The sequence below is a fragment of the Tympanuchus pallidicinctus genome, unplaced genomic scaffold (assembly GCF_026119805.1).
Source record: "Tympanuchus pallidicinctus isolate F22 unplaced genomic scaffold, pur_lepc_1.0 scaffold3, whole genome shotgun sequence".
NCBI classification, from domain to species: domain Eukaryota; kingdom Metazoa; phylum Chordata; class Aves; order Galliformes; family Phasianidae; genus Tympanuchus; species Tympanuchus pallidicinctus.
Window position 1 is genome coordinate 40,066,196 of NW_026294747.1, and position 10,772 is coordinate 40,076,967.

Genomic DNA, 10,772 nt, shown 5'->3' on the forward strand with positions numbered 1-10,772 from the left:
TTCAAATTCATTTATCTTTCACACTGTCATTTGGTCTTAAGCCACAGTGCAGGGTAACAATAAATCAGTTTAAAATATATTACTGTACTCAGTATCATTCAAGACCAGGCAGAACGTGGCTCTGGGCAACCTGGTCTAGTGGTTGGCAACCCTGCACATAGCAGGCAGTAGAGACTAGATGATCACTGTGGTCCTTTACAACCCAGGCCATTCTATGATTCTATGAGTCTAAGAATCAGGGGAAGGGATTTCCATATTAGTGGTGAGTAACGTGATCAAAAGAATCATAGCTATTCATCTAAGCAACCACTAGAGGTCCAAGTAAAAACGTCTGCAGAGTCTGTCAACTGTAACTAGCTCACTTCAAGATGCTTCTTTCTAGCGGTCTTAAATACCAAGACAAATTTTACTCCAACAGTCGCAACTGATTTATATCCAGGGAAAAAAAAAAAAAGAAAGAAAAAAAAAAAGAAAAATAAGAAAAAAAAAAACAAAGACATGTTCCTTTGACACTAGCTCCCCTCTGTTTTAAACATAAACTTTTTGGGGGAGGGAGAAGAAAATCAGTTTAGTTCCCTCTTGTGCTTATGTAAACAAGGCTCTGATCTCTGAAATCTGATAAAAATTGAAGTCCCTTATTATCACAGATAAATATTTTTATGCAATCGATGTAATAGCATACGATAACTCAAGCATTCCATGAGATTTTTTATGCAGTAAGAAAGCAGTGAAATCTAGTAGTATCTACAATTCTGTAATTGAAATTCGAAAATGTTTTCCTACATGTTTCATTGAGAACTTGTAAAACAATTACTACAAGAAACACTACTCTTACAACTAACTAAAGTGTATCTTGAACTCCCACTGTGCAACCTGCTAAAGCGGCAAGAAAAAGCCATTACGCTTTACACTGAAAACTTGTTCTAATATGAAAAACATACCCTATATATATTTTGAGTGTTTTTCATATCCTAGCATCCATTTTTGCTCAATGAACTCTTTTGTTTTTAAAATTTGTTTGCTCTTAGTGGCATTACCATCTCCTGAATAAATTGTCAACTGCTTCTGTATATTGTCATGAAATCAAAAAGCAGTTCATGGATTTTTGTCACAATCTGAAAGTCGTGTATTATGAAAAAATAAGTTACGCAGAAAGAATTCACCTTTTTCAAAATCTTAAGTATATTCAAGACTAAAAGAAATGCCAAGATACTTTTTCATCTGAACAGCTCACTTGATCCATTATATAGTGAAGTAGGGACAAAGTCTCACATAAAGACCTAAAGTTACCTGCAAAATCAACATTCTTCCCATAAATCTAGAATATGCTAAGTAAGGAGTTGGTCTAATTTGAATCTTTTCAAAGAGAGGTTAGAGTGTAAGCCTGACCTTGCTGAGCTGCTGGAATAAGAACCTGTTGTGGCTGAGTCTGCTGCTGCACAGTCTGCTGTGGCTGAGGTTGTGTATGATGGTGGTGGTGATGATGCTGTTGTTGCTGCTGTTGCTGCTGCTGCTGTTGCACCTGCAACAGAAGTTGCTGCTCTTCTGAATGGAAGCCATCTACAGCCTTGGACTGCATCAGCTTGTTCTCCCACAGCTAGTTTGAGAAAGGAAAGAGAAATCTCTGAAGATTTTTACTTTACAGGATCTGTAAAAATACATCCAATACTAAAAAATTAAATTTGTTTTCACTATTTATCTTACGCAGTCTATTTAGCCAAAAAGCCTCTGGGCAAATGCAGACCAAGAAAAACTCCACATAGGTAATGTTTTAATAAGAGGACCTAAATAGTCAGCTAAAAATAAGCTTTAATATTCTTTTTTTTTTTAACATTCTAAGCTTTAACATTCATTTTTTCTTCCATTTGTGGAGGAACCATAATAACTCTTATAGAAGCATGAATCAGAAAAATCTGTTATTCATTAGAGCCTTTCCCAAAACTACTTCTTCATAAAACTCCTCAATAAAAGTTGCTTCAAAACATACCAATAGAAACTACTAGTATACCCAAGATAATATCAAGCTGCACAAGTACTGACAGTTTTTGCCATGACATCAAACTCAGTCTCTCCAGCCCTGTAGCTCCTGATGTCAGTTGAACTCTTCCAAGAAAAGCCACGATCACAAAAATGCAAAAACAGAGAGGCATAAGTATTCAATAAATAAGGGCACCCAGGACTACTGAGACCTGGTAAGAACTCCCTAAGCCTTCTTTTATTTTCCTTCTTTACCTCTTTCTTCATTGAATCTTTTCTGACGTGACCTGCAGAATACATCTGTAACACACGTAACACACTCCTTCACTAAGACAAAAACATCAAATGGAGTAGACATGCTTATTTTTCCAGCACAGAAACCTTTGGAATTGTTTACCTCTAAAATAAACACATCTTTTCCTTTTTTTTTTTTTTTTTTTTAAGATATAATTTTTCAGGGACTGAAGTGGTTACACTGTTGATTTAGATGCTCACTGTTAGTTTATGTCAAGTTTTGTTATGTCAAATTAGGGGAAGTAAACAAGGTGGGCAAATACTTCTGTAGAGTAATTTAGTCCAAGTGATATGGGACTACAAACACGTAGATGAATAGAGTGCTTCACTAAATAAAAATCAGCATTTTTACTGCATACAACAGTAGGCAGGACCAAGAAACATTTGATGTATTGGTCTATTAAAAAAAAAACTTTCAACTTACTGTTTTGAGTTCCATAAGAACTTGTTCATCCACTCCTTCATCCAGAAAAACCTCTCTGACATCATTAATGACATCTTCGATTACAGACCTGTACAGTTTAGGCTTAAAAAAAAAAAAAAAAAAAAAAAAAAAAAAAAAAAAAAAAAAGTCAGTATTACTTCGATTTTTTAAGAAATTTAGCATTCCAACACTAGATCCTCCCTTCCTCCCACCCTCCAAAAGAGTAAACTCTTACAGTTGCTATACACTGCATGTTTCTGAATGACTTAAAACATCCAAGAAAGTATAAGTTAACACAAACAGCTCTAACAAGATGGAAAGGGAAGGGAAATCTACTATCTTTTGTGTCAAAAGAAACTTCAAGCCATAAAGAGTGTAGTTCTAAACAAGAAAAATGACATTGTTTACCATTTGGAAAATTTGTTTCCTGTTTGCTAGTGTACATGCTGAATATATAAAAATATTTCCATGAGTGCAAAATATGTATGTCAAAGTTTGTTTGTTTGTTTTTTTTTTAAAAAAAAAGGAATCTCAATAGCTCTTGCTACTAGAACAGGAATCAAATATAGCTCAGGATGAGCTGAGCTCAAAAACATTGAAGCCATGGAACTGCAAGTATCCATACACAAATGTCCTTGCTTAACATACCTCATTGCAGAACCTACTGAAGACAGGATATCAAGAGAGACAGACTTTTGTTTGCAGTCATTACTTATGTTTCTACATTACACATTTTTCAGGGGGCGAAACTACACACATACTATTACACTGATCTCATGTCTAGACTGCCATTGGCAAAGCTAACTGTCAGCTCACTTCAGGCTGCCCAGAGAGGTGGTGAATTCTCTACCCTTGGAGGTGCCCAAAAGTCATCTGGACAGAGGCCTGGGCACCCTGCTCTGGGTTGGCCCAGTTGTTCCTGCCAACCTCAGTCACTCTGTGAATTTTAAAACACAAGTACAATTTTAAGAAGAGTAGAAATGTTTAACTTTAGCGATTTGTGAGTGACATTTAATTCAAAAGCCACAGGATAACTGTATTATTCAGGTGTACTTTATAACTCAACACCACTGCCTGAATCTCTGTACATGTGTAAGTCTCAGTGGTATGTTGACTGAGTTTAATATGTGTGCTATCTAATTGCAAGGTACAATCGTGAGCTCTGAGTTAGGACCAACCTGCAGCCTGTGAACCACACATACTTCACTGATGGAGGCTGTTCTTTGGGCTGAGTGCTGACTGTTCCTAAACTACACTGCAACTAATTACACAATTATTTTAGATAACATCTTCCCCTACTCTGCTCCCATCAGAAATGATGCCACTTGCATCAGATACCTTGTATGCATGAAAAGCAATTTCCTTATCCTGGCACAGTGAGTTCAGTGCTCTGGAAGGGCTGTTCTTAAGGTGCACCAGCTGGGACTGCACAGATTTACTGCTTGCACTTAAAGCATTTACTTTATGCATACACAGTTGCTTAATGCATCCCTGAAGTGCTGAATTTGTTACAAATATGCTAAAGATTACATTGCACAGGTTATGAAATACAACGGTTATGTCTCTGTTACGCACATGGCTTATCAGTCCAGAACAAAGCTGAGCAGCCAATAAGTAGGAACTTATAGTGCATTGGCATTATAGCCTATTTGGAAGCCTGGAACCAGGGTACTGTTTCCTGAAAGCTGCTTAGTGCATTACACCCATAGTATTTTAAACAATGTATGTGAGCCATGCTTTGGTAGTTTTTCTCAAAGAAAAAAAAAAAAAGGAAAAAAGGCACCAAAAAGATAACACATCATTCTGGTCTGAAAATCCACAGTTCAGCATTTTGGCAAATGGCATGCTATCAGTACTCTTTTTTTTCTTAATTCTAGATTTTATCAGTTTGTCACTTTTCCACTTTAAAATATGCCAAGGAAAATTAAGGAGCTGAAATGTCAGAATTTGCCCTGTCCTTTACTCATCTCTGCAGAAACTTTCTGGCCTCAAGTAACAGTGGATGTTTGCCATACTTAAAAATCACCTTTACAGAAGCTACATCCAAAACTCAATTTCTCCAAAAGAAAAAAACTCAATAATCAGTAAGATTATTTTTCTTTCAAAACTGTATGGCATACTTATATCTAAGCTGCTAGGTACAGCATTACTGGTACTTATAGAGACATCTGAAACAGCCTTTCAAATCCTGCCTTCTCCTGAGCACTGGTACTTCAGCTCTGTGCTGTGAGAAATACTGAGCATCATTAACAGGATTATTTTTCCACTTAGACTTAATTCATTGCAGATGCAAAAAGACATTCTACTTAATGTCATTAAGTCCTATTATTCCTATAATTAAACAAATTGCATATAGCTTACACAGTTCAACTAGAACAGAAATGCTACTTGACCTACTATTCATATTGTTTCTTATTGTATTAAATGCATCTGTTTCTTAAAGCCCAAACCATTCCTCAAATAAATACACTTATCCTTAGGTACATGAGTTGCTTCACTTGAGTCAGTGGTGCATCCTTACAACCGAAATTACACATGAAATTCCTGGACAATAGAGATGGCATTTTCTCCTTCAGATATCTACTGTTTTATTACTAAAGCAGACTCAGCACAATCAGGCCCTTATTTCCACTAGCAGTCACCACCTCCTGACAGGTGTCTCCATGATGTGTATTTACAAGTATTATTCAGAATATAAAGCCCTGAGAAAAAACACTGACATTCAGGTACAGCAAATTGGCCCTACAGCTCAGCAGTCTGCTCTGGTCACACAGTATCACAAGATACAATACACTCACTGTTATATGATTAGTAGGAGAAGGAGCAAAGAAAATATCTACACTTTATAATGAAATAGTGGCTCAGTCCCTGTGCTTCCTGATTTCACATACACATTTCCATCACGCTCAGATAAACCCTGGCTGTGCACAGCTGTACTGAACACCCATAAATGAAGCAGCGGTGCTTTTCTCAAGAGCCACCTATGGCAGAATGGTGAAAAACAGCATAAAATGCTACTTCTACGGATGTAAAACTAGACATAAAATTATGGAATTTAAGAACTTAAACCTCAACCTTTAAAAAGGAAGTGCAGTGTACTTTTTTAGATAGGCAGTAATTGTTGGCTCTAAGTATTATTTATGAGATGCTCAAGTTGTTTATACAAACTACCTACATCCCTGGAGCTGAACGACCATCATTCATTCCATGCACTGCTCACTCAAAAGCTGAACATGGGCACGCAATTACTAAATGAGCCCCCAGTGGGCCTGCGAGTTGCATTTTGTCATAAATTTTCACACTCAATCAAAGAAAGCAAGGAGAACATAACAGAAACTTAAAAGATTGCTATTAAAATAATCGTGCTTTCATCTGGTTTGTATTAAAGTGCCTCCCTCATAAAGAGCACATTACTGTAAACTTCAGGCCCTTTTAAGAGCAAACACACTCAAATCACTCTTCAATAAACACTACTCCAAACACTTACTATAGATTAAAGACAACAATTAAAATTCCTGATTTATTAGATGCAACCACAAACACATAGAAAAGATTTGAAATCTCATATGTCCCCCTCTGGGAACATACGGAAATGATTATATTTCACTTTCTCCATACATCTTGTAAAGAAAACTCTGAGCATGGTCAGACTGCTACACGCACACGCACTCCAAATCAGAAGAGCAAGCAGGGAGCTATTTTAAGCAATGCCACATGCCCTTGGGGGCTGCACTTCCTACATTCCATCAGTTCCAAGGGGAAAAAAACAGCACCTCTCCCTAATTACTGTTACAACTCTTAGGATTTGGGCAGTTTGGGTTTCTAATAACCAACACGTTACAAAGGAATACACACTGCACGCGTTATGCATCTGACAGCAGTTTTCTCCTAGTTATTTCTGCAGTTATCCCTGAAATGTTACCCATCTGTTTCTCCTGTCTGTGGAAATACAGCTGGGAGCTGTGTGACATGAGAACACCACACTGGAAAGGTAACTACTTTTAGTCACAATTACACTGAAGAAGAGTGCAAAAGAAGTAGCATATAAAAGCTATGCTGTAAGCAATTAAATGTGACACCCGTCACACCTATACAACATAATTACCTTTGTCACCTGCAAAACCTTATACCACATAAAACTGTTACCATGTTATACGCATCCCTTCCTAGGAAGGACAGAGTTGATCAGATGCTGACACACCAGGCCCAAAATCTGCTCTGCTGCAGTTATCAGCTGGCTGCAGTACTTCCACACATTCTTGCTCATCTTCTGCAACTCGGAGGTACATATGGTTATCATTACTACAGAAAAGAACTGATTTTTACAGAGTGCTGCACAATTGTACTTTTTCCTTGGAATTTAAGCTCAACAGAAGTTGGGCTCATTTTAAGTTCCTGTTATTCTAAACACTGTGATCAAACATAGGCACCTTTCAGCAGCACTTTGCAGAATTTATGCTATGCTAACACAGAGATGCAGCACTGATAAGCAAGTTGTTGAAACAAAGATATTTATAAGTGCTGTGAAGATTATTCAATACAGAGATGTAGTTACCTATTAGGTAATAACTTGGTAGAAAAAGAGACATGAAACTGCTAACTTACTGTAGAGACAAAGAGCCCTTGCTATCAGTTAGAGAAGAAAGCCAGCAGTTTGTGTGTAGAACAGCTAGCAGATTTGGATCATGCACATTCAGAAACTATCCTACCAGCAGCTGACCTGCATGCAATGGCTCACTGCTGTCCCACATTTTGTTACAGAACAGTTGATAAAATAGCAAAGCAATGCTACTTCCTTGCAATCAAATGAGGGTGGATTACAGGTAAGATTTTGGATTTAAACTCTGTGTCATTTGCTTTTATATACTGCTCTCTAGTACTAAAAATATTCTAATTACTTCAAATAATAGAGAAAATTCCAAAATCTTCCAATACATCAGTATGCCCCATCAACTTCAGTTACCAGAAGCACATAACAATCATTCACACAATCTGTGCCCAGGACCAATAAACAGAACTTCAATATTAATGCTGCTTTTGGTACAAGATCTGTACCAGACACGGGCGAAATGCTATGAAACAATTCCTGCATCTCTCCTTGCCACGATGGGTAAGAACACCTAAGTTCTCCTTTCCTCATCCAGCAGCAAAACTCCTTGGATGACCACAAGGGTACAGAGGGATAGTACACGCTATGGATAAAAAGACACATACACTAACAATTAATTAAAAAAAAAAAAAAATTAAAATGGGGGAGGTGAGGGGGATTAAAAAGGTAAGCGTTTTCAGATGGCCGGGAGGATGGCGGTGCCCTCTTCGTGCAGTGCACAGCCACCCGGCACCGAGAGCCGCGGGTAGCGCCGCCGCTCCCCGAGCACGGAGCAAGACAGGAGCACAAACCCGACGAAACCCAGAGCGACAAAAAGCGCGGCCGGCAGCCTCCGCCGCGATGCACGCACCTCCCAGCCCGCTCTCGGCGGCTCTCTCCCTATTTAAAGGCTGATGTGGTGTTTAAATGGAGAGGCGGTGACGTGGGGCTGGAAAGCACCTTCCCATCCTAGCAGAGTCTATATTAGAGAGCGGCAATGGCTCTATATAAACAGGGCGGCCACAGGGAGGAGGAACACAAGGAGCGGGCAGGCAGAAAGGCAGGGGAAGCCATGATGGATCCGAGCGCCACAAGCAGGGCCGCGCCTGCCGCCGGACGCCGGGTTTGTGCCGCCGGCGCTCGGGGCGGGGGTCGGGGCCGGGGGCGCGCCGGGGACGGAGCGGCGACCGAGGGGCGATGGGATCGGCCGTGCGTGTGACTGCTTATTGCAAACCGGAGCGAGCCGTCCCGCAGCGAGCCGCCCGCCAAGGTGCAGAAAGCACGAGAAGGGACACAGGGGGGCGAGAGTTTTCTTTGTAAAATAAATACTGCCTCGCTCGCTGCAGAAAAGTTCCGGGCCGGGCCCGGCGGACTGCTGCCGCGGGGCTGGGACAAGTGCTTTTCAACCATCGTCTCCTTCCGACCAAGCAACATAAAATGGCTCCAGCGGAGCCCGGGCTGCCGCCGCCACCGCGGCCACCGCCACCCCGACACCTAGTTCGCCCCCCGGACGGGCGCGGGGCCGGCGGCACTCGCTCCTTCCCCGGGCGGCTCCCCCCACCCCCCCTCCCAACCCGCCCGCCCCTTCCCGCCGGACCCCGGCCCGCGGCGGGCGGCCCCGGCCTCTCCCCGCGGGGCTCCGTCCGCCGCCCGCCCCCGGGCCGCCGCCCCGCGCCCCCCGCTCCGCTCCCGCCGCCCCGCTCCCGCCGCCCCCGGCTGCGCTCTCCCCGCCCCGGCGTCGGGCGCCACAAGTTGTCTGCCGCCGCCGCGCGGGGAGCGGCCCGGACCCCGCCGCCCCTTCCCGCCGCGGGCCGGGGGGGAGGGGGCCGGGGCGGCCCGAGGGACGGGGGTGCGGGGGAGGGGGCGGCGAGCCCCGCCGGCCCCCTCCGCCCGCGCCGACCGCGGGGCCCCCCTCGCCCCCCGGCCCGGTCCTTACCACGGGGTTTGTGTTAGTCGAGCTCGCCATGTCCCGAGCCCCCCGGGACGCCCCCAACCGCGGGGGGAGTCGCCCCTAAAACAATAAACCTGCCCGGCTGCGTCCCCCCTAAGCCCGCACGTCCCGCCCCGGCTCACGGGCAGCCCCGCGGCCTGGCCCGGCCTCGTTCGCCGGCCCTGGGGCTGCAGCCGCCGCCGCCAGCCGCCCGCTCTGCCCGCTTCGCCCCTTTATATAGCGAGAGCCGAGCAGCTGCGCGAGCGGCCAGAGCGAGCGGGGGACGCGCGCGGGGGGGCGGCAGATACCGCGAGAGTAGCAAGCGAGAGCGCGCCGCGCCGGTTGCCGTCACGTGAGGAGCCCGCCCCGCCGCCATGACACCTACTGAGGCGGAAGCCCCCTAGCGAGGTTGCTCGTCTGCTTGCCGCGCCGCCCGCCGTACCGAGGCGGAAGTCTTCCCACGCTGCCCCGGCGGGCTCCGCGTCTCAGTCCCGCCCCGCGGGCGACGCTTGCCGTCACGGGGCTGCCGAGGGCAGCGCGCCTCCGCTCTGCGGCCCGGACGCCTGCGATGGGCCCAACGGAGTGGATGTCGGCGGGATGCTGCCCACCGCGAGGCGGCAACTATAACTGCCTGGAGCGAGCCGGAGGTCAGGGCGGGACATGGAAATTCACAGCGCCTCCGCTCGGTCTGTAAGAGTGGTTTGCTCCTCGATGTCAGCCCCTCACTGTGCAGTTCCAGGTACTCAGGAGCCCTGCCTGGCCCAGCAGGCGCTGGTGCCTCTTGTCCCAAGCCTTGAACTGGCCCTGGATGCTCAGTCTCTCCTTACCTAGGCTGATGACAAAAAGCAGCACAGAGACCGCAGGAAGAGGCAGGCAGCAAAAGTAAAATCACCTGTAACTTGCTTGCATCCAGGTCGTGCTGTAGCCCATGGGCCCTCACTTGCAGAATTGCTTCTTTAGCAATTCCTCACAGAGTCTGTGGCACTGAGAACTCCTGGCTTGCTGTCAGACCTCTGCCATTTGTCTTGGCTTCCATTTTTGTCCTCTTTATTGCCTTTTCTTCCTTTTTCATCCCTTTGCTTATCCCCTTTCTCCATGGCAACTTGCAAGACACATGTAATACAGTAAAGTGTTCTAAACCACGAGGATCTTTACATCAGCTAACTTTCCTATGTCACCTTCACCCGATCTTAAGGATAACTTCTAAACACAGCTTAGAGCTCCAACGGTAGCCCACTTGTTTAAGACCTGCTCAAGCATTAATTGAAACCAACACTGAATTTCAGCCCTGCACTCAAGGAATCATGTTACATCCATCTCCTCAGGAAAAAACAAACAAACAAAAAAAAAAAAAAACAAAAAAAAACCCCTGCACTACATACCATATTTGGCACATTAGCTTCAGTCTGAAGTCCCACCTACAAGCTAGCCCAAGCAACATGTTTAGTAACTCCTGTCTGGTAACCTATGACCAAAATTAATTTGCTAGTGGATACAGGAGACCTTCACATTCCATCCTTCTAGATGCTTTAGTTATGTGGTAGTGAGTACCATTCCCT

The 10,772-nt window shown here is 44.4% G+C and overlaps 1 protein-coding gene across 1 annotated transcript in view; it reads right to left on the reverse strand.

The window, feature by feature from the left end:
- The window catches only part of GTF2A1 (general transcription factor IIA subunit 1), a 30,815-nt gene extending 21,371 nt beyond the window's left edge, over positions 1-9,444 (reverse strand). The window contains exons 1-3 of the mRNA XM_052693497.1: positions 9,220-9,444; positions 2,696-2,797; positions 1,390-1,597 (exon numbers count right to left, since the gene is read on the reverse strand). Coding sequence (XP_052549457.1) covers positions 1,390-1,597; positions 2,696-2,797; positions 9,220-9,249 — 340 coding nt within the window. The 5' untranslated portion in view covers positions 9,250-9,444. The remainder of the gene's footprint in view (positions 1-1,389; positions 1,598-2,695; positions 2,798-9,219) is intronic.
- Between the last annotated feature and the right edge of the window lie 1,328 nt (positions 9,445-10,772).